This window comes from Coffea eugenioides, chromosome 2, assembly GCF_003713205.1.
Source record: "Coffea eugenioides isolate CCC68of chromosome 2, Ceug_1.0, whole genome shotgun sequence".
NCBI classification, from domain to species: domain Eukaryota; kingdom Viridiplantae; phylum Streptophyta; class Magnoliopsida; order Gentianales; family Rubiaceae; genus Coffea; species Coffea eugenioides.
Window position 1 is genome coordinate 8,876,196 of NC_040036.1, and position 22,600 is coordinate 8,898,795.

Sequence of the window (22,600 nt, forward strand, 5' to 3'; positions counted from 1 at the left end):
CTAGTAATTACAGGCCCAAAACTCCAGTAATAGCCCTTGAATTGCCGCTGTTCTTTTAATCCAAGTCATCTTCTAGGAATGTCTACAAATTGTTAGGATATTATATATCTCACCTTGTCAACACAAGTTGAGTCAGTTGATAAAAATGAATCACTTTCATACAAAACATCGTGTATATGAATTCCACTATCGTCCTCGATGTGAGGGCTGTGTTGGTGGATGATTTATACAAACCTCTATCCTGAAAATATGACTGAAATCGAATCCATTCAAACTTTTTATTACCAAAAAAAAAAAAAATCTATCTCATCTTGGTATTCTCCTCTTAACTATCCAAGAAATACATACAAAATGGTAAATCTGGCATGTCTAGCGGTACCTTTAGTCACCTTTTCTTTTCTATCTCAATTAACATGTGAACTCAAACTTTTCGAAAACTAGATATCAAATGGAAAGTCTGTAAAACCGTAAATAGAGAAAAATGATGGAAGAAAATGACTTGTCATGAGATGACCAGATCAGCAGCCCCCTGTCGTTTGTCCTGGCTGTGGTACCATGCCATTATGGCTGTGTCTTAAGTATCGCTTTGATTTATGGCTGAAAAACTTCGTATGCGTGTGCCACATTTATCCTCGATTGAACTGGAGCTGAAATCCCCTTTTTTTGAGTAAGGCTGACAAGCGAAGTTTGTCGTTTTTTTTATTTTTATTTTTATTTTTATCTTTTCTCGCACCTCTCCAGTAATTCAAGTATGCTAGTGTCATGCACCAAAATACTTTACCAATTATCCTTTTCCCCCCTTTTCATTTCAAATCGTTCAACTTAATTACCCTGCAAACAACCTTATGATCACTAGGCATTGGGTATATTAAAATCCTTTTGATGCCTGCAAAACGAGCAATTGCCCTTCATTGATTTGTCCCATCTTTTTCATGGCAAAAATGCTTTTCTTTAGATTAAAGAATGGGAACTTAAAGGTGAAGACGAGATGTATAACAACTCGGAGCACTCTATTTGCTTCGTACTTTACAAATACTTTTGAAGCTTGTTACCATGAAAAATTGATTGACAAAGAAAAAGTAAAAGCGCCATAAAATTCTCCCAGATCAAGCCTAAAACATTCTCTGTAAAGTTTCCGGAATAGTAGATTCACTAGATCCTCTTTGGCAGATGCAGTTTCCTTTCTAAGGATAGATGCATTTCTGAACTGAAAAACATTTAGCACCTCAAAGCAAGGATGGCACTTTATTTCTTCTCTTTGCATATAATGAAAGTGGATTCACTTCTGATCCCTTACAGTTTACATGAACCAGAGGACCCCCATCTTTTAACTTCCGACTTGCACTAAGAAGTCCAAAGCCAATCAAAGAATAAGACCATGCAATAATTCAACAACACATGGGGCATATGAGCAATCCGTTCTCATTACATTGTGGACAGTTGATGGACTCACCACCCCCATCTTCCGGTGTGATTTTCTGGCTTCCGTTGCAGTTGAAACACATGATAAACCTTACACCAGCACATCCTTCGCAGTGCCCGTTAGAGGAGTCAATAGGAATTCCTTCGAGCAATGGCCTAAGCCTTCCCTGTTCATGCAGTCCCAAAACCTCCTCTGCTCCACCAACGTACCTCCCCTTAATAAACAGCCTGGGAGGCACCACTTTTCCACCAAATATCTGCCATAACTCTTCCCTAAACTCTGAATGCATTGATGTATCCCTCTCAAAGAACAAAATTCGGAAATTTTCCAACAAAAATCGAATAGTGTGACAGTCTTCAAACGTCTTTCGAATCCCTCTAAGCCCTGTCGTGTACAGAATCACCGAATCAGAACCACCTGGTGGACACTTCTCTTCAAAATTTAATAAAGGATCAGCAGTTTCCTCAATTTTTCGAGCTTTTAGAGGCGGTTCTTCCTCGATACCTTGCCAAATTTTTTCCTCTATTTTAGCCCTTCTCTCTGCTTCTTGTGCTTTAACTTCCATGACTGCTTGCTCAAATGCTTCAAGAAGATTGGGATCAAAGAGGGTTCCAGAATCCAAATTCGGCCTCCTGAAATTAGACCCATTGATCTCAGCTAGGGGCGCAGCTTTTGTATCTTCACCCCTCAACTCTTTCCGCACCGAAGAGTCGTTCTTTTGCTTTAAAGGGCTCAAGCTCTCCAGGTTCTCCGTGTTAAAGAATGGATTTTTTGCGCTTGATTGAGGCCTAATGTTCTCTTTATCATTGATGTCGTCGTCATCAATCTCCATCTCGTGATCCTCAAGATCTTTCATTAGATCCGAAACATCAATAATCTCAGGTTCTTGATCTCGAACAGTTCTCTGAATAATCTTCTTGGTCTCTTCTTGAAGCAGCACAGACTGATTCTGAGCTTTGATAGCTGAATTGGGAGGTGAATCAGGAACGTACCCATCTGCTGCACTGACCTGAAGGATCCTATCTGGCTTCGGGTAACCAATTGTTTTAATGGTCTTCAATTTCTTGAGCAGCTTTCCTTTCATTGACTTCATCTTTTCTCCCCTCTAAATTGTTGTTTGCAGAATCCTTTGTAGAATAAAGTGAATTGGATAAATTTTAAAGGTGGAAAAATGCGTCTGTAAAAAGGATGAGAGAAAGATTAGGAGCAGGAGTTATAACTGTAATTTGATTCTTTCAGGCGTTGCAGACTGGGAGAAGGAGAGAGATGAGAAAGGAAAGCTGTTTAACGGCTAAAATTTCTTCTGGCAATTTAAAATTTCAAAATGATTAGGTGGGAGAAGGTGTTGCCAACGATAGCTGGACCTGGTTCGATCTCCGATTGGGCTCCACTGAAAGTAGGTTTCTGCTACTAGGTACTAGGCCCATATACTTGTACCATGGGCTAGAGAGCCTTGTATGGGTACTATACTATGTGTGGGGTTTCCAGCGCTTACAGGTCTCTTCTGAGTTTGGTCCAAAACCTTCTAATGCTGCGGTAAATTTCTAAATGTATGGGTTTCCTTTGAACGGATTAACTTCTAGGAATACCGATGATCAATTTCCGTGGCTCTATTCTGTCCCTGAAGGATGGTGATGCATCATCGATTTTCCAGCAAATTAGAGATAAAGACGATGTTTTTCTATTATAGGCCCTGAAATTGGTGATGTTCGTACGTCATTGTTGGACCGAAACTATGCCAGTGGAAATTGGATTCTAAGAGAAGCTAATAAATTGGCTTCTTATGCAAAATCTAGCGATCTTCTATGGACTTTGTTAAACAAATCATGCTGGATAATTTCTAACACCCTCATTAATAAATCTTCTTTATTTATTAAAAAAAATTTCTGGGAACACGTCTTTGTCTCATTTTTCTTAAAACCTTTTTTGTAAGATTTACATAATTCAAGAAGGTTTTAGCTTACTGACAAACATCAAAATTCCAAGATTTAGAAGTTCTAGATTCACATCCTTCATTTTCCCTTCCCACTTCTTGAGTCTCACCTAATTCAGATATGCTTTACAATTTAAGCTGCAGCCTGCAGAGGAGATGAAATGTAATCCAAAAAGGAAAACATCAAAACAGGAAGCATTTCGTGAGTTAAGTAAAAATTGATGGAATTAAATATTGGCATGTGTTCTGGTTGTCTAGTACTATACTTGACTGATATACTTGGAAATCATAAATTTGCAGCAACCGAAAATATCAAGATTTAAAGAGGAGAAAAGTGAAAGCAGCAGAAATCATTCATGGCTTATGGGAAGAATTAGAGTCAATTCATGATTGTCAATGTGATACATGTGGAGAACATTCTGATTCACTTGGCCTCCCTTCCCTTGCCGGAAGTCACCATCATTCTCTTCTTTAAAGTTGAGAGTCAGTCATCATACTTTAATCATTCGTCACCTTTTCCTCTGACCTTTGCTTGTGCACGTACGTTAAGAAATGCCTGGAATTAATGAAAAGCTCTTTCATTACAGATTACAGGGAAATAATGAAAGAAAGAAAGACACCTCTCTTCCCCCCCCCCCCCCCCCCCCCACCCCAAAAACGAATTTGAAAGAAAACCATGGGTATAGTAGGGCACTGGTGTCGGGGTTGTGACTAAAATTTGAGCTTATTAGAAATTTAGGTCTTCATATTAGAATATTTGTTATCGATTATACTTGTGCTTGCAAGGTTATGGGCTATCACTGCTGTTTCGGAGAAAACTATGGAGGGAACACAACACAGTAACCCAATCTCGTAATGAAGTTTTAGACTATTTGTTGTTAGATTATATACTAGGCATTATTGCGTACAACTTTCTACAGTTCAAGCAGGCAATTAATATGAATCGAACTTTTATGTTTATTCATGAAAATAGTTTTGAGTAAGAACTCTTTATGCGAATGAATACAGGTCTGGCTAAAGAATAAAATAGCTCTCGTCTAACCATTCGCAGAGGGGAAATTCTTGCCCAACCATTTATGCTTAATTTGTCTCCACTTCTTTAGAGTTTGTTATCCAATCATCTGCATTAATTGGCCCATAACCCCATTTAACTCTGGTTCACTCTAATTTAAATCTGCACCTATTCATCGTAATGGCCGGTTAGACTAGCGATACATTTTCAGGTTACCCCATCCTCAACGTTTATGTCAATTTTGTTTAGAGGAGACAAAAGCCCTGCAAATTTTCATGTTGGATTTTATTCCGGCAAGGGTAAATGGGGATGCATATAGATACAGTTCTTCCATTAGATGGCACGGTCTTGATTAGCCGTTACATCCCTTGGCATTTACTATCCCGACTTTTCGTTTTCGTATTCTCCAAATCTGACGAACTACTTAACCGCTTCACTAGTTCTCTTGGCAAAGAACAAATAAAATTCTTATCCAAGATCGAAAAATGCCTACCCGCCTTTTAATTTCACCAGCATTCATCATTCTTCCTTCACTGTTGATTCAGTCTTTTGGCCTAGAATACATTGTGGGAGACTCCTTTTGGTCCATCCCCACAACCAATGACTTCTATACTAACTGGTCTTCTTCCCACTTTTTCCAGACAGGAGACACTCTTTGTAAATGCAATGACTTGTCACTTGTACAGATTGAGATTCGAGAATCAATCATTTCAATTTGAGGTTACAACACTTTAATCTTGGCACTGATACGCGGCTTTTTTTGTTTTGTTTTTCTTTTTTTTGGGGTTATGCAGATTTTGACTTTGATTCAGGGCTTCATAATGTGATGGAAGTGTCAAGAAGAGAGTACGAGAGTTGCAGTGCAGACAATCCCTTTAAGGTTTTATGGGATGGCCCAGCAAGTGTTGCATTGATGGAGGAAGGTGTGTTTTATTTCGTATGCAGTATTGCAAATTATTGTGCATTAGGCCAAAAGCTTAGTGTTGCCGTCCATAGTGAGAAAAATTCCCCACATTCTGCGCCAACTTCATCTCAAAGACCGCCAAAGTCTTCCCAGCCTTCACCGGATGCATCTAAAATGCCACCACCTGCTATGACACCATATTCATCTCAGGCGCCTACAAGTATGACGGATTTGTCTGTCTCATTAGTCACGGTGAAAAGTGCTGGCGATCAATGTTGCAATGATGCAGTCTGTTTGGGCTGGCTTTCTTTGTTTGGCTTACTTTTTCATTTTATCTGAGGATAGCTTTTACGGACGTTGGACAAGCCAAAAAATTATGAATTGGAGATTTTGGACTCTGTGTATACTTTGGAAGGGCAGAAACACTTTTAGTAAATACATCAGGCAAGTTCATCTGGTTGGTGTGACCTTATTGGTGGCCCATAATTTGCAATTATTCAGGGAAGCAGTTTCTTGTTTCCGTTACTTAATTAGGTGGCAATTGCTTCTTGTCCTCTCTGCTAATTTCTTCATAAAAGCAAACTTTGGCCATTGTTAATTAGGTTTTCTTTTTCATCTTTTTAATTGCATCAATCTACACTCTCAGAAATTCTGATGTTCAAATTAGTACAAGTTCTTTGCTGCTACTGCCTGCACCAAAGATTCAAACTTCGGTACAACTTGTACCTTAAGCACAGCAATGTAAGTTGGATTAGTGAAACGTATAGACCTAAATGATCTGATGCAAATTTCAAGTATCTATCACTGTGAGGTCTGTCTCATGCACTTAACCCTTAAACAGTGCAAAAACAGTATTTAGTATAGCATGCAAGGAGAAATCGAAAGGACCAAAAAAGACGAAGGAATGATAAAAATCTTGATTGCGATTGAAACTTAGATATTCAATTTTTCTTGAATATATATCACTTAACCCTAAATTCTAAACACAAACCTGATAATCTTAACCATAAATTCTAAACACAAACCTGATAATCCTATGCATCTTTCTATCTCTATCTATCTATCTATCTTGTAGATAAGGGAACCATATATCTTACATATTCAATTTTTCTTGTATATATATCACTTAACCATAAATTCTAAACACAAACCTGATAATCTTAACCATAAATTCTAAACACAAACCTGATAATCCTATGCCTCTTTCTATCTCTATCTACCCATCTATCTTGTAGATAAGGGGACCATATTCTCCACAGCGAGAGGATGTTCCAGGGGAGATGGCATTGGTGAATTTCGACAGACTGGACAAGTGGGGTTAAGCTTTAACCAAGGATCAACGCACTTGAGGTGGAAAAAATGCCCACATTCAGGTAACAGTCTGAGCATATCCGTATCTTTGTAGTCCTGCAAGCAAATTGAGCAGCCTGAAGCTGTGCTGGCACCTTCAGGATTCTTAGCTTGAGAATAGAGGAGTTTTGGATATGAAAGTATGGTGGCTTCATCTAAGCCTTGTGGGATGCTCGCTGAATCATCATTGACAGAGAAAGAGGCTGCTGTAGTATTCATGGAGTTTCTGCGAAGGAAGGGGTGGTTTCTGTTGTTAGTATTGGAACGGAAGCGAGTGTAGATGTAATAACAATATGTGATGATTATGAGAGCTAGAAGGATCCCAAAAGAAATTCCAATGCTATAGCCATAGGGTCCAACGGTTTCTGGACCTTGATTATCACTGGGTACATCTTTGGTTGCCTCTGATGTGCTATTCATTTTACAAGAATGGAGAGATTTTTTTCAGGAGTTGTACGTGAGATTGTGAGGATGAAGAAGAGAGAAAAAAGGGAGAATGGCTTCGTTGGGATTCTCGTATGTAATAGTAAAAAAAAAGGATGATGATTTCGTATGGCGCATTTCACAAGAAATTGATTTAGAGAATTGATATAGAGTTTGACTTGTAGAAACGATTTAAATCAGCATTTGTTGTCCAGAAACAGCTAAGGAGTACTGCATAATTTTCTTAATGAAATTATATATAAAAAAAAAAAACAGGGTTCATCAGCGTATAATCGGGGCGGGTGTGTTCTTAATCTGCCTTTTTTTTTTCCCTGGATGGTGGACAAAACAGAAGATAGCTTCGGGCTAGTTGCTTCCAGCTTAGTCAGTATTTGCAGAAGTCAAACCACCGTTTTCTGAACAAGGATACTCAATACATATTCCATCTCATATATTTGCTGACAGAAATATCGAATTCTTTGTCGACATTTTCCTAAAATGTCGGATTCATTACAATTTATATGATGATTTTGTACTAAGTTTCGATATTCAAGTCTGCTATGCAATTTTGAGAAAAGTCTCCCATCCTGTGGCTGCCAACCATATGATATGGCAGTTTTTAAAACGCATGCATATCACGATATACTTTTGGAGACTGCCCTTAAACAGAGTTTTTTCAGACAATGCACGTCTTCTTCTGCTGGTCGGATTTTTCATGCGCCAACAGCCAAATGGCCTGTGGATCCTTGCTTATTCAGCCAATTCCCAATAACCAAGAGTCGAAACAACGCTGCAAGGTGAATAACCAAGAGTCCAACGACAGATTAACCTTGTACCTTTTTTTTTTTTTTTTTTTTTGTTGCTTGCCTAATATAATATGTATCTCACCACATCTATGTCATGCCCAAGAATTAGGGGTCCCTGATCCCAGAGTGGTTACAACTTACCATCATTATTTAGAACTCAATTATGCCACTAACCAACAAGTCATGAGAAGGACGTTTTATCATTAACTCTCATGCGTTTTCATCAAGTCGTTTCTTGCAAATTAGGCCTGCTGTCGAATTTCCTATTCCAAATGTTAGGCTTCGCTAAATGATTGCTACAGCCCTCCTTTAGCTTGTACTGCCAAACGCATTCTTTGAGATCGCAAAAACATTCTTTGAAACTGTTTACGCCATTCGACAGTTGCCGGCAAAAAAAGCAAGTGCCGGGTAGCCAACAGCAGCATGGTGTTATGTGATTCTTTAAAACACAATTAAGCAACTATTGAATTTATGTAACGGGGAAAAAAAAACATTGTTCTTTGCCCCATGCTCACTGAGATTACTATACTCAATTTATTTCTTGTAGTAATCGTACACAATTACTCTGCAGAATCTGGGCTGAGACTTGTGAGCAAACCCAAAATTGGGTCCTAAAGGAGTATTTCCCTTAATTCTGTCGTATGTACAGAAGAAAGAAGGGAAGGAGATGTCAAAAGAATAGTAATTTAAAAAAAAAAAATTTCAATTTTGATGCATAGACATGGGAACAACCTCTGCAAGAGGAGTTGGCAGCGGCGAGCTGCGACAGATTGGGCAAGTGGGATGAAGCATTAACCAAGGATCAATACACTTGAGGTGGAAGATGTGGCCGCAGTCGGGCAACAGCCTGAGCATGTCAGTTTCTTTATAATCAGACAAACAGATTGAGCAGGCTGAAGCAGCGGGATCATCTCCTTTGTGAGGCTTAGCCTGAGAATATAACAATTTTGGGTAATTCACAAGGGTCGCCTTATCCAGGCCGCCTAGCTGCTGCGCGGTGATTGAATCATCATCATGGGTTCGGTAGAAGGAGGAGTTGGTGGTGCTGGAATAAGAAGACAGCCGGTTGCATTTGTAGGAGATGTAGGATATGATCACTAATACAACAAGGAGTAGAAGTGAAAATCCGATGCTGTAGGCTACATCATCAATAGCACCCTTGCTGAAATTGATGCTATTTGAACGACGACTACTAGAGTTGTCCATCATTTTCTTCTCTGAAACCTAAGCCTGCCTTTCGAGATGAAAAAGTAACACGTTTACTAAAATATATACATATATAAGAAAAAAAGGGTAGATGATGGAAAGGATAAATCAGGCAGACTTGTTTGGTAATGGAGGGAAATTAAGATTCTTGGAAGAGGAGAAATTAAGGATAGAGGGAGGTGTTTGTGTTTGTGAAAGAAAAAGAAGACGATCACCGTCACTGGATGTATTTTGCACAAGCTTGTAGCTTTTGATTGGATGGAGATGAAGGGTCAATATTTTGCGTGTTTAAGTGGCAAGTGCGCTTGTATATATAATATACGTATATTCCATCAGATCTAATTTGCAATGTTCCCGACTGTTCAAAGTCAATGAACTGAAAGCGACTCCTTTTCTCATGCATTCTAATGGAATTTGGTGCTTAGGTTGTATAGTATTTCTAAAAACAAACCTTGGTATTTCTAATTGCAATCACAAATTTTACATTATCTGGATACATACAATTAGGCATTTGACTCACTCTTCTGGCGATTAACCAAATTTACTACTAGTTACTTTTCTGGAATTGAATGGCCCATAATGCAATGGAAGTCCACATCTAGATTCTAAAACGCAATATGCAAAAAATAGCACTTTGCTTCTATTATTTGCACATATTGCTCGATCACAACCAAGTCAAGAGAGAATTAAGAAGCAAAACAATTGTAGACTAAACCGGTGACATCCTGCCAAACGACTTCTGTTCCAAGCCAAGCAGGCGACGAGGCAACTAGACAGCTTTAAACCATTAAAAGGAAAGACCTCATTCATTCTTGTCAGGCTTCTAAAGTAAACTATCATATCTAGCCCTTGCTACTGCAACAAATATAGAATATGACTTGTGAAGCAGAATTAACAAGTGAATAGTGGGTATTCATTACCATATATAGTTACTTATATTTTAGCGTTTATTAGTTGCATTTCTTGTAAGCAAACAGTAGAATAATGAGTCCTGGTTCTTGATTGATGGCATGTACCCCCTTTGTGTGTGTGTTATCTTGGCGTGAATAAATTTAAGGCAGCATATATCCAAAACCAGATAGCCCCTTCCCCCACATGCATGAATGTGATCTCTCATTTTGAGTCACAATTCTCCTCCTATGAATTTTATCTCCACAAGCACCCAAATCAATAATGTATCCGTGTCTATAGAATTAGCAGTACAGTACTCCATTCCCTAAACAATGCACATGTACTATAGTGAGTGAATAACAGCCGATGAGTTGGATTGGCATTGGCTTCGTCAACGTTTGCACATGCACTATATAAGCTGCATTCGTCATACACAACAACTACTACTACTATATTTCATACTAATCTGTACAATTAATATAAACTGGGGAAGGGGAAAGCACTTTGAACAAGGGCTAGATTCCAACTGATTCAAACAATTAATTCAGCCACTTTCATCCAACCAACTAGCTTAACCCCAAATTTTGATTGATTACGCAATATACGATTATGTTCCGACGTCGTCTGTATCACTGAAGAAAAAAGCATGCATGCATGTGGAACACGTGTGTGTTTTCAATCAGCTCAAACCAAAAATACTAAAAAATCGCCACGTCCCAATACTACGCTTATGACTTAAATTTCTGTGGAAAGGAAAAGCCACCTACCTAAAGCCGAGATTTCCGTGAGAGCTCATAATAGACTCGCGAAGCTGCTTTGCATTAGCAGAAGGTTTAGCGGATGGCATTGCCAGTTGAACATCAGAACGTGACATGTAGTTGGGCTTCTAAAGGACAAAGGATCAAGATTTGTCATGCAAACAACACAACACCACACCGGGGGAAGGTCGCAGTCCAGGGACAGAGAGATTCAGAAGGTGCTCCTCAGCCAGAAAGATTAACCACCATGAATATGCTTTTCAATTTTGATTTTTCATTTAAACCACCATAAAAAAGAGGAAAGAGTATAGGCGAGCAAATAAACAATGATAAATCGCGGCCCAAAAAAAAGAAAAAAACGCCCATGTTGTCACAAGGATGGATGACCCTGAGACTAGAAAGTGAAGCCACTGGACCGCAAGTTCGGCAGCACATCAGACGCGATTTCACAGCCCCCATGCCTGCAGTGTACCTTCAGAATATAAACATGGCTGTGAGTGAGGTTAATTGCACCTGAATTTGTGGGGCCCAAACCTCAAACTGCTACCTTTATTCACCACACCCAATGCCTCGCTGCAACCGTTCTTGTTCATCGGATTTAAAGCAGAGTACCGTTCATACTCCTACAACAACAACAAGGAAAGAACAAAACTAATGGAGTAAAGCCACAGCAGCAACAGAATAAATTTGGATCTTCCCCTGGTTTAACAAGGACCTACCTGGCTTTACTACCACACAATGCACGATGTTAAATATCCACATTCCTAACACCCGCTGCTGCGATAGAATAAAACAAAAGCATGTAAACCGCATATCAAACTCGCGTTTTGAATCACAATAGTCCACTGTGAACATTGGATACAGTATCAGTTTGCAAAGAAATGCAAAAGTTACAAATAGTTAACTAGCAAATCTAATTCTAATAAAATTGAGGACAAACATTGTACAAAATGTCATTGCCTCAACAAACCTATTAAAGCTTTAATAAAATACTGATTCCTCGCTCATCTCCTGGATTTGGCTCCTTTTTCTACCACTTTCCTCCCAACTCACTGCTGGGCACACTGCACTCTCTGAGCACCACCATGCATATCTTCATCTTCCTCGTATGCTTCTTGCGCTTGTTGTTTCCTACGCATCTCATCCTCAATGTTCACGTCATGTAGTGTGGTCTCCTCACACTCATCCAACTCCATGTCAGTAATTTGTTTTGTGGTCTTTGGTGGCAACACAGCCTCCAGAGACTTGCACTGCTCAGGGTCCAGATAGTCCGGGAATTCCACATTAAACTGAATATACAATTTACCTCTCATAAATGGCCTCTGGTACACCACCATCCCCTCATCATTTATTGCCTTGAATTGATCTATAGTAACACCAAAACAAGGATGGGTTAATGGGCTAAAGCATCTAGTATATATGTGGATTTCTTCCATTCATACAATTAAAGGATTACTTGTCACCATCAGCATCTTAACGAATCCACTTATTACCAAGAGTTCAACAAACAAGGAGAGTAGCATCAGCATGAGCATTTACCAATGAAACAATCAAAAAGGTGAAAAGCTGACATACATCAAGAACTTCGAATGTTCAGTCACTATTTAGTAAAAAGGAAGTACAGATGAATTAAGGAGTTGTTTCTTCAGACAATTGGTTCAGACTAAAATGGTCAGTAAACTATTCGGGACCTACCAGGCTTGACCACTTCTCCGGGCTGGGATTTAATAAGAAGTTGCCTGCCATCCAGGTGAGTCAAAATAAATTGGAAGCCGCAAAGAGCCTCAGTCAGGGAGAGAGTGTGCACATAGAACAGGTCATCATGCTTGCGCTTGAATTTTGGATGCTCTTTCTGTTGCAGGACAAAGACAATATCCCCAGTAACTGTGTCCGGCTGCAAAGTAAAATCCAGTTAAATCTACACAAGCAGATAGTCATTCAGTATTGATATAGACAATAAAGCAAAAAATTGTCAGAAAGAGCATACTGCTTCATCAGCTTCACCAGGGAATGTAATTTTTTGCCCATTTTGCATACCCTTCTCTACGATAACTTCCAAAACCTTCTTTTCCTGCACAACCTTCTCACCCTTGCACTGTGGGCAGCGATCCTTGTCGTTAATAGTTTCACCAGTACCTTTACACTCATTACAAGGATGCTGCATCTGCTGTATCATCGACGGACCAAGCTGTCTAATAGAAACTTTCATCCCAGACCCCTGACAGCCCGAACATTTCATTGAAGCACCTGATTTAGAACCTTTGCTGAAACTCAGTAAATTACACCATATCAGAATAACTGGGTAAACCATCATTAAGCAGCAAAATACAATGGTGACCAGTTGTATTACTCACCCCTTGCACTTTGGGCACAACACGTTTCGTGAGAGGGACAACTTCTTAGAGGTTCCATTGTACAGGTCCTCCAAAGAAACTTTAAGAGGATGAATGACATCCTCTCCCCTTCTTTGCCTTCTGCCTCTGCTGCTTCCACCTCCTGGATATGAGAAAATTCAAGAGATTGTCATCATGCATCACAAGTGCCAGTCAATTAGGATGTCCAATGTCATCCCCAATCAGCCACTTACCACCAAAAGGGCTACCACCAAAGAATGACTGGAAGATGTCAAATGGATCATGGACACCACCTCCACCACCCATTCCTTCCTTCAATGCGTCCTCACCATACTGATCATAGATCTCACGCTTCTCTGGGTCACTAAGTACCTCGTAGGCTTGAGCTAGCTCTTTAAACTGAAACCACAAAATACTTCTTGTTAAAGCTACCATCACCCAATGCTGTGAGAAGTGACCACCTATAGCAGAAAATTATTGATATACTGTTTCACATTCGGGCACAAAAAATTCGTACTTTGACACACCTATTAGAAACCAAAATGACGTGAATTTAACCTTTTCAAGAAGAAATACTTAAGCAGCTTATGCACTTCCAGAGATGGTTTGCAGAAACGAACGAAATGGTAATAAGTAACATGGAAATGAAATACAATAATTTAGTGAAAGGCAAGCAATTAGTAAGTGAACAATATTTGATGTATTGTTACAGAAACAACAGCATATTCAGAGTCATCCAGAATCATTATAGAGCAAACCAAAATAATAAAGGACCAAAAAAGTATGCTCTAAACCATAAAACCAGCAAGGAAATCGTGTTCAATTACTATGTCCAGACTTTGAATAGGCAAAGTTACGACCTTTCTGTTAATGACCAAAAAATTAAAGAGTTCCTAAAGCCAATATATGTTCACATGTACCAGCAAAACTGAGGCATAAATGAAAAAAGGGCCCATTTAGAAATAACAAATAACCCCACCCTCCCACCCACTCCACCCAAGAACAGCATAAAGAATGAAAAGAAAATGGGAAAAATACCAGGCAACAAGATTATACCTTTTCTGGATCTCCTCCCTTATCAGGGTGATTCTTGATGGCAGCTTTACGATAAGCCTTCTTGAGATCATCTTGGGAGGCGTTCTTGGAAACCCCCAATACCTCATAGTACTTTGTGTTATCGCTCCTTTTCGGCGCCCTCCCAAACATCTTGTTCTTCGATCTACTCCTTCAATCACGAACAATTTCACAAAATTAGATAGAAATCAAGAAAGATTCCCCGAATTTTACCGATCTATTGGTCGATTAACACACCAATCGTGAAAATGTCCAAGACAGAGGAGAAGAAAAGAGCGTACGGACGGAAACCCTAGAGGGATTGACGGTCGAGTGTTGACTTGGGAGCTGGCGGACGGAGTAAAATTAGCGGCCTAGCGAGCCACGACGATCGAGAGCGAGGGAGAGAGAGAGCCGAGAGGGTTCGTTGAAGGTGAGATTTGTGGCTTTATTTTGAGGCGAAGAATTTGACGGTCCAGATTTGCTGTCTGCTGGCTAACTCTCAAGCGTCTAGAATCTTCTATTACGACCTTCTGATATGAACTTTGAAATCTATAGTACCTATATATAATATAATGTTATCCCTTTTTTTTAGTTTTAAAGTGTAAAAATAAATGAAAATATAATTGGTCATGGACAAGCTCCACACTAGTAAAAATGAAGAAGTCTCAGGTATTCCTCCATTTACGAGAGGTATCATCACGCTCGTGCAAATACTTCTGATGTGTTACAAATACTAACGCGAAGAGAAGTGTTTACTATTTTGATTTTGAACCCTTTTGAAAAGTGTATTTCGTAGGTATTTATGTAAAACTTTTATATAACATATTGTAGAATTTATAAAAACACTTTCGTGAAGGAATTGAGAAACTTTTTTATTTTTTTCATCTTTTCCTTTCTTTTTCTTTCCTGTCCTCTTCTTCCTCCTTTGCCACTGCCATTACTCCAATTAAGGGGGCAAGGTGAGGGAGAAGACAGAAAAGGAGGAGGAGGGGAGAGGAGAAAGAGAGAGAGGATGAAGTGCAAAAAAAAAAAAAGAGAAGCAACTGGCAGCCAGCTCCTACAATGGTGGTGGTGGTGACGGCAATGAAGTGAGGGGAGTAAGAAGAAGAAACGAAAGAAGAGTTTTGAATATTTTGAGATGTTTATTTTAAAAATTTTGGAGAGTTATTTGAAATTTTGTGTAATTAAAATTGTTAAAAAACTCGTAGAAAAAAAAAACTCACCAAAAACTGAGGTCCCAAACAGGTTTCGTTTTCGACTGGCAATCGACAACCTTTACGCATTTGTTTCAAGAAGCTCACGGGGAGTCCAAATACAGAGATACTTTTTCCATCCACACCTTGAACTCCAATGTCCTGTACCGGGAGAGTTGGGGGAAGTTCGACAGAGAGCTATAGAAGATCGGAAACTCTTTTATTTGATGCCTTGAAAGTACAATCCCCATACATTAACAAACAGAATCAACAACACGAGAATCCTGTTATCTTTCTCAAACTCATTTTGCTTCCTGTTTTTTCGTATTGCAAGGTACAATGGACTTCTATACTAACTTGTGAGGGAAGTTGATGCAGTATGTGCAAGGTTTTGAGCTTCTACCGATGTCAGCCATCGCTATGCACAAATAACAACATAACTAGGACGGAGGACTAGCAGATTGCTGACGGATATCCAAGCTTCAGCTTGGCCAAATGATAGCCGAAGTCTTTAAAATACTACTTTAATCCTCCAGCAGAAGCACAAAATATTTGCATCCGCCAGCCAGAAATATCAGAAACATGATGCTCCAATATCTGAGCAACAGTATGAAGATTCCGGGTTAGGATTGATCAGGGCACTTACAATCCTCGAGTCATGAAATTATGCAGCGAAAGCCTTTAAATTCAGAATATCAGGCTGATGATACAGATTAGGAAGAAAAAAGGTCAAACGTTTTGTGACAGCATTATTTTGAGTCAGATTAATTTACCTGCGGTCATACACAGAAACCAGGTAAGAGCTTTGCAAGTCTCTTGATTAACCTTGTGGATGCATTTGTTTTTACAAGCTTCTGATTGGCATGATCTTGTGTATATTCTGGGTCATTCATCAGTATTTCACATCTAAGATGCAATGAACCAATGTATTAGGCTCCTAGCCTATTATCAAATGCCAATAAGAATCTGCGGGGCAACACAAGGACGTTAGTCAGATTATAGGGAGCATAAACCTTTTTCACTAAATGAACTGTTCAGACTAATATACCCTGATCGGCAAAAGGTTACAGAAAATCACAAAAGATAAGAAGGAAAAAACAAAAAGACCTCCACAACCATATACACCATCTATTTTTTTTTTTTTTTAAAAAGGAAGCTTTACATTTTTCACTACAATGTATGAAAAGAGCCGTAACTGTCTCTCCCTTAGACTCTTGGGTTTACAATTGACTTGACTTGGCATTTCTCCTTTTAGATTCTAAAAGAACACGCAAAATCACTTGGCATAAGGCAATGTTGTTACCGATGTAATATAACTAATTTTCAACAACAAACCTGAAAGGCATACCTTCTCTTGCACCTTCCAACTTCTATTGCAGTTTGATCTTTTTCAGATAAGAAAAAAAACCTTCATGGATAAATTAGGGATGGTTATAACATTTCGAAGTTATGCTTCTCTCTATTGACTCCATCATTAAAAGAAATTTCTCTCCAGAAAGGCCATAATTGCAGCCTACTTATTTTCCTGCAATAGGAAATATTAACTTCATCAATTCGGTCAGCTATGTCTGACAGGGCTTTCATCTAATCCGCTACAAAGTTGTTCCCCTTACAACTTGTCAATATTAAGCAACAAGAATACTCATAAATGGCATCATGAATTGAATAGCTAATATTCATGTTTAGGTTCAAACATAATCAATAAAAAAGCACAAGAAGGCAACGAATGTTCTCACCCTGAAAAAATGATTTCAAACAGATGAATTTCTCACTTCACGTTTCTCATCAGCATGCCATGATTGACAAAAGCAATTCAACTGCACAAGAACCCTGGTTTGGTTATATTTGGCATTCATGCCATTATTATTCTAAATGAGCTGAAACATAACTGTCAATAGCAGAAAATTTACCTACTTTGAAAGATGGAATCTACACAGAATAGCTGCATGGGACACTCATCAGCATTCTTATCAATTTACCAAGGATTGCTGATCAACATAAACCACTGTGATCTAATAACCTGCTAAATGAAAGACAAGGCTAGTGACACAAGAGAATGGGAGGCAAATGTTGTTGTATTACTGGCTAGGCAGAAGTTGAAACTCAGATTTTCATATATTTTGCTTCACAGGTAATCTAATGTATAACTGAAAAAAAAAAAAAAAAAAGATAACTGAAACAGAACCTAACTGGTCAGTTCGATATAATTAAGCTCCCCTAAAGATCAGAAAGGCCCAATATTATCCAAAATTTAATGGAAAAGTAGTTAATCAATTGCGCTGTAGCATCAATTTGCAAATTCGTTAGCCAAACTATTTCCTCCTTTGACATATTGGACATTACTAACCAAATTATATTTACTACCACATTAGCATGCAGGGAATAAGCTATTGCAGAAGACGGTTAGGAAATGCTCTTATCAGCCTTATGTTTAATGACCATAATGTAGAACATTCAGCAATTGAACTTAACCTGTTTAAGTACTCAAATGGTGGAAAACATCATGCAGGAAGGGACAACAACGAGAGCTCTGAAGGAAGAAAGATAACAAACCAACAAATAAATTAATAAACACACACAGACAAGCTGTAAAACAAATAATACTTTCCCATACCAAAAGAATTTCCAACTGTGAGCATAATTGTCAACCATGAAACACATTCAAATGCAAGTTATATATAGAAGTATGGGACTAGACAAGAATCCTCAGTTTATATCTTAAGATAGTTAAGGGAGCATAAACTCTGAATTAAAATAGAAGCAACTAACCTAATTTGCTTTTGACCTGCTCACTGAATCTCAAGAATGTAAGCAATCTGAACTCCTTGATCTCCTGGTTTTACATTCTAATGTTCCTGGGCAAAGTGTGATCTAAACTTCGTGGTGCTTGTTCCTCTTGCCAAATCAACTGTATCAGGCAGTGTAAGACTTGAGAAGGCCTCAAAGACAGTGCTATTCCCATTTCCCACAAATACGCTATCTGCTCCTTCAATCTCCCATATCTGCAGCAACCTCAAGCTAAATTTCTCTGGCTACTTAGCCATAACCAAATACGGAAAAAAAAAAGATAGAACATTCGTTAAAATAACTGGTAACTGCTATCAGCAACACAATTAACCAACTTCAAACAACATACCAGTAAAGTCAGCAGATTTCTTATGCCGGAACTGTACTTTCTTGGCCTTTAAGATACCATGGTATAATGTTGACATGGTGTGGCTATCTGGTTCTATTCCCTTTAATGACATCTCATTGACTAGACTTACAGCCCTATCCACATCTCTCCTCTTACAATACCCACATAGCAGGGCACTATAAGTTACAGTATCAGGTTCTAGACCAATATCAATCATTTCATTAAAAAGGTCAATAGCATCTTGAAGATTGTTCGATTTACAATGAGTGTCAATTAAAGCAGTATAACAGATGGCATCAGCTTTCAAATTCATCTCCTTCATTTCAACCAATAAAGGAGAAATGTCTTTCTTTTGGCCTTCCTTTCCAAATCTTTTTTCCCTTCTAAAATTAATCTTTGAATATCCATCCAGCAAAACAGTGTAAGTGATGATATCAGGAGTTATACCTCTCTCCTTCATATCATTAAAAAGATCACAAGCCTCATTTAAGCAATTCACCCTACAATAACCATTCAACATTATTGTGTAGGTAATAACATCTGGAGTTAACCCCTTGGCAACCATATTATCAAACACCCACCGTGCCTTCTTCATATCTCCAGAACCACAGAGAGCAGCAATAACTTTAGTACACATTTTCTCACAAGGGCCTTCAACAGAAGACAGCACTAAATCAAATAACTTTATAGCTTTGTTATATTCGCCTTCTGTGCAAAGGCAACTGAGAAGTTTTAGACAAGAACTTCTTTTTACCACAGCTCTATGCTTTGCAAGCCTAAGGAATAGTTTAAAGGCCGCTTCTGTGTGATTTGATTCACAATAGCCATCAATCAAAGCAGCATAATTTTCTAAACACTTATCTTCCAAACTAGTAAAAAACTTTTCAGCTTCCTTTACCTTCCCGCCAATACATAAGCCTTCGATGATCATGTTGTATGTTGTGGTGTTTGGGGCCACACCTTGCTCTTTCATGAATTTTACAAGGTCCAATGCCTCTTTAACACGTCCGTTTCTAGAAAACCCACCGGCAAGAACATTATAGGTAACAATATCAGGCATCAGACCATTCTGCTCCATCTCCTCAAGTAAGTCTAATGCACAGGAAACTCTTCCTGCAAGACAGCACCCATTAATCAATGTGGTGTAGTTCACAACATCTGGAACCATTTTCTTACACCTCATCTCATCTAGCAATCTCACAGCTTCTTCCACTTTTCCAAGTTTGCATAAAGCATCAATTGCAACATTATATGCAATCTCATCAAGGTAAATTCCTAGATCGTTAAAGCTCTTGAACTGATCGACTGCCTCACCAAACATGCCTATCTGACACAGGCATTGAAGAATTGAGCTGACAATTACACAATTAGTTCTGATATTTTTAGCTGCCATTTCGTTATGGAAAGCCAGAGCCTTAATTATATTTCCAACCTCGCAATAGCCTCGAATCAAGGCACCATAACAAAATTGATCAGGCATTAGTCCATGCTCCTCCATCTTAAGCAATACCTCCTCTGCTTCTTTTAGTTTATTTTCATTAACAAAACCACGCAGCACAGCCGTATAAGCATATGCATCCATAGGCACACTTTCTCTACTCCAGGCTATCAACACTTGATAACCCAAATCTGATCGTCCATGTGAGCAAAGCCCTTCCAGATATGTGGAATAAGTAAAATTATTTGGGGTCACACCAGCTTCCTCCATCTTCTCAAACACATCAACAGCTTCCTCCAGAGTACCCTTCCTACAGAATGCCTTAATCACAATACCGTAAGTGTAAACATTTGGACTCAAACCTAACCTCGTCAACTGCTTATACATAGCCACTGCCATATCCACCTTTCCACACTCAACCAACCGGTTCAACAGATAATTACACGCCAACAAAGACACCCCAAAACCACGCCTTGTCGTCTGGAACAAAGTATCAATAGCCTCATCAAACATACCCACACTAACAAACGCCTTAACCATGGCTTCAAGAGCCCGAGCCAACAAATTCGACCCCTCAACATTTAGTCCTTCCACCAACGCTTCAAACAAATCCGAAATATCAAAACCCAAATGCTCTTTTCTCGACTTAATCACCTCCAACAGTACAGAATCTAACTTCATATCCATACCCCAATAACATAATATCCTAATAATAGCAACATGGGTCCCAACATCATGCTTAAAACCTCGCTCCTTCAATTGCCTAAATATTTGCAATGCAGAAATGGGTTCTTTTTTCAAATTATTGAGGATTTCAATGACCCCACATGAATTTAGCTCCCAAACAGGATCATCGATTTTAGTGCCACTTTTATCAGGGATTGAAATTGATTCATCAGCACTTGAGTCCGAGTAACATGGGGTCAACTGAGCTAGCGCTGAAACTGCCCGAGACCGTATAAATTGACTGTTTCCGAAGAGTTTTCTTTGGGAAACTGACCTGAATGTAGAAGCACACCACATGGAATTGGCAGTTAATAAGCCACATAGAGGAACAAAACTGGAAATTTCTGTGCTCCCATAAGCTTCTATCTGCGATGGAAAAGGAACTGAAGCGTTTCTGGAGAGTTGGGATTAAAGTTTAAGCTGTGGCAGGCAGGCATGGAAGTGTCTTAAACCCTACAAGAGAGCCAGACTTCAGAGCTTTGAATTTTTGTAAAGCCCTTTCATGGGCTATGTTCCGGATAACCCGGTTACAATGGATCCTATGCTCGGGCGACTCCCTTGTTTTTTTCTTCCTTTTTTTTTTCCCCTTTAACCCGTCATTTCCTCGCAATAATTGCTACTTTGCTGGTCGCTATATTTTTTTCCCCCGTCAACATTCTTCGTGCGTGTGAGTGGGGCGTGCGGGGATGTGCGTTTTGAAAAAAGGGAGCTACCGTAAAATAAATTATATAAATATTCAAAAAAAAATACACCTTTCAAGCAGATTCACAAATATCAGTATCAAGCTCCAATTTTTATGTTAGTTACCTAAAAAATTTGAATTTATGAATAAACACAAGAAATAACTAGCACTTAAGTATAATCTACATCGTAAATAATAAGTTTTAGGTTCAAGTTCTCTCCCTTAAAAGAAAAAAAAGAAATTTTTTAAAAGAAAAATAAATACTTAACTAGTTATCCTTTGTCAACAGCCGTTGGTGTGTTATCCATTGCAAACTGCGCTTGGAACTTGTAGCTCCACGAGGCCCACCAATTCTTTTGTGTTTGAGCTGTTGAAACCACGACGGACTGAGGCCCATAATTGCTATACTCTTCACTCATTAGATAGTCTCTTCACTTTCACCACTTGTAGCAAAACACATAAATTATTGTCGCATGGTCCTACGGCTGTGTACAGAGCTCGCATGGGTGACTGGGACTTGGAAACCTGCAGCTTCCACGAAGGGCCGGGAGTTTTTTTGTCAAAATAACACTAGTACTGTTGCTAAAAAATATTTTCAAATTTTATTTTCATAATGATGTTATTGTTGCCATCTAGTTATTTTGATTGTCATGTAGGATAACAATAAAAAGAAAAGTTCTTATTTAGTTTATAGTTTCCGACATGAACTAAAAATTTAAATTTTTTTATTATAAAGGCACAAGAAAATTGCATAACTTTTATAATTTCCTTATAATTATTTAAAATAAATTCTACCATTACTGGCCTTGCTATTATTGGTCTCTGAATTTTTCTAAATGTATCAGACCTATTGCATATATTTTTCAAAATATAAATTTTAAAAATACAAAAATTGCAACGAAAATTGTAAGCAATTACAAAAACTTCAAGGCTATCATATTTGTTTATGTCATTCTTCCTATTCCTTGAAAAGGCAAGAGAATAATATTCATTTGTCTTGTGATTATCGATTCGAAAAGAATATTTTTTAGATGCTGTCAATATAAATATTGACTCCTTAGAATTAAGTTTGACAAGGGAAAGATAAAAATGTAAAAAGGTTTAGAGAGAAAATTGGAAAAGATATTAGATGGGAATGAGAAATGGAAAGTGTCTCTATCTTCATCCTGGCATATATGCAACCTAAGTGGGAAAAAAAAAATTCATGAAAATAATAAATTTTAAAATTAGATTACTTTCGATATATGTCATGGAATAAGAGTTATTTTGATAATAAACTCAAAAGGCGAAGTACTAAACTGCTGATACA

The 22,600-nt window shown here is 38.5% G+C and overlaps 5 protein-coding genes across 15 annotated transcripts; 1 reads left to right on the forward strand and 4 right to left on the reverse strand.

Moving 5' to 3' along the window:
* Positions 1-1,222: 1,222 nt before the first annotated feature.
* Positions 1,223-2,665, reverse strand: LOC113763214 (uncharacterized protein At3g28850-like). The gene has a single exon (XM_027306961.1). The coding sequence runs from the start codon at positions 2,514-2,516 to the stop codon at positions 1,389-1,391; it is 1,128 nt and encodes a 375-aa protein (XP_027162762.1). The 5' UTR covers positions 2,517-2,665; the 3' UTR covers positions 1,223-1,388.
* A 2,188-nt stretch (positions 2,666-4,853) lies between these two features.
* Positions 4,854-6,737, forward strand: LOC113755799 (cucumber peeling cupredoxin-like). Its single transcript, XM_027299703.1, has 5 exons — positions 4,854-5,025; positions 5,163-5,291; positions 5,337-5,560; positions 6,508-6,561; positions 6,678-6,737. The coding sequence occupies exons 1-5, from the start codon at positions 4,854-4,856 to the stop codon at positions 6,735-6,737; spliced, it is 639 nt and encodes a 212-aa protein (XP_027155504.1).
* A 1,623-nt stretch (positions 6,738-8,360) lies between these two features.
* Positions 8,361-9,295, reverse strand: LOC113763902 (RING-H2 finger protein ATL70-like). Its single transcript, XM_027307896.1, has 2 exons — positions 8,584-9,295; positions 8,361-8,485 (listed from the first exon to the last, which is right to left on the reverse strand). Exons 1-2 carry the CDS (start codon positions 9,058-9,060, stop codon positions 8,480-8,482), a joined length of 483 nt encoding a protein of 160 aa, XP_027163697.1. The 5' UTR covers positions 9,061-9,295; the 3' UTR covers positions 8,361-8,479.
* A 1,649-nt stretch (positions 9,296-10,944) lies between these two features.
* On the reverse strand, positions 10,945-14,579 carry LOC113763022 (dnaJ protein homolog). 8 transcript variants are annotated; one of them, XR_003467296.1, is made up of 10 exons: positions 14,416-14,578; positions 14,117-14,285; positions 13,294-13,459; positions 13,061-13,202; positions 12,694-12,970; positions 12,402-12,600; positions 11,677-12,072; positions 11,426-11,551; positions 11,254-11,329; positions 10,945-11,178 (listed from the first exon to the last, which is right to left on the reverse strand). XR_003467296.1 is itself a non-coding variant. In XM_027306703.1 (7 exons), exons 2-7 carry the CDS (start codon positions 14,264-14,266, stop codon positions 11,756-11,758), a joined length of 1,251 nt encoding a protein of 416 aa, XP_027162504.1. In that variant the 5' UTR covers positions 14,267-14,285; positions 14,420-14,579; the 3' UTR covers positions 11,492-11,755. The 8 variants fall into 8 exon arrangements, 5 of the variants coding, with proteins under 5 accessions (XP_027162504.1, XP_027162503.1, XP_027162501.1 ...); XR_003467297.1 differs by having other exon boundaries at positions 10,945-11,329; positions 11,426-11,483; XR_003467295.1 differs by having other exon boundaries at positions 10,945-11,329.
* A 944-nt stretch (positions 14,580-15,523) lies between these two features.
* Positions 15,524-21,037, reverse strand: LOC113760639 (pentatricopeptide repeat-containing protein At2g26790, mitochondrial-like). Of its 4 annotated transcripts, none has more exons than XM_027303293.1 (7): positions 18,446-21,037; positions 18,079-18,311; positions 17,224-17,329; positions 17,046-17,126; positions 16,658-16,834; positions 16,083-16,275; positions 15,524-15,906 (listed from the first exon to the last, which is right to left on the reverse strand). In XM_027303293.1, the coding sequence occupies exons 1-2, from the start codon at positions 20,904-20,906 to the stop codon at positions 18,298-18,300; spliced, it is 2,475 nt and encodes an 824-aa protein (XP_027159094.1). In that variant the 5' UTR covers positions 20,907-21,037; the 3' UTR covers positions 15,524-15,906; positions 16,083-16,275; positions 16,658-16,834; positions 17,046-17,126; positions 17,224-17,329; positions 18,079-18,297. The 4 variants fall into 4 exon arrangements, with proteins under 4 accessions (XP_027159094.1, XP_027159097.1, XP_027159095.1 ...); XM_027303296.1 differs by having other exon boundaries at positions 16,645-16,834; XM_027303294.1 differs by having other exon boundaries at positions 17,220-17,329.
* Positions 21,038-22,600: the final 1,563 nt, after the last annotated feature.

What these genes read in the sequence shown, in the direction of transcription:
- LOC113763902 (XM_027307896.1), bottom strand. Translation starts at nt 9,060, where the DNA reads ATGATGGACAACTCTAGTAGTCGTCGTTCAAATAGCATCAATTTCAGC.
- LOC113755799 (XM_027299703.1), top strand. Translation starts at nt 4,854, where the DNA reads ATGCCTACCCGCCTTTTAATTTCACCAGCATTCATCATTCTTCCTTCA. An exon ending in CCAGACAGGAGACACTCTTT is followed by an intron (nt 5,026 to 5,162) that starts GTAAATGCAATG and finishes GGGGTTATGCAG; the next exon opens with ATTTTGACTTTGATTCAGGG. An exon ending in TTCCAGGGGAGATGGCATTG is followed by an intron (nt 6,562 to 6,677) that starts GTGAATTTCGAC and finishes GTATCTTTGTAG; the next exon opens with TCCTGCAAGCAAATTGAGCA.
- LOC113760639 (XM_027303293.1), bottom strand. Translation starts at nt 20,906, where the DNA reads ATGTGGTGTGCTTCTACATTCAGGTCAGTTTCCCAAAGAAAACTCTTC.
- LOC113763214 (XM_027306961.1), bottom strand. Translation starts at nt 2,516, where the DNA reads ATGAAGTCAATGAAAGGAAAGCTGCTCAAGAAATTGAAGACCATTAAA.
- LOC113763022 (XM_027306703.1), bottom strand. Translation starts at nt 14,266, where the DNA reads ATGTTTGGGAGGGCGCCGAAAAGGAGCGATAACACAAAGTACTATGAG. An exon ending in TTGTGCCCAAAGTGCAAGGG is followed by an intron (nt 12,971 to 13,060) that starts GTGAGTAATACA and finishes ACTGAGTTTCAG; the next exon opens with CAAAGGTTCTAAATCAGGTG. An exon ending in CTGGTGAAGCTGATGAAGCA is followed by an intron (nt 12,601 to 12,693) that starts GTATGCTCTTTC and finishes TTTACTTTGCAG; the next exon opens with CCGGACACAGTTACTGGGGA.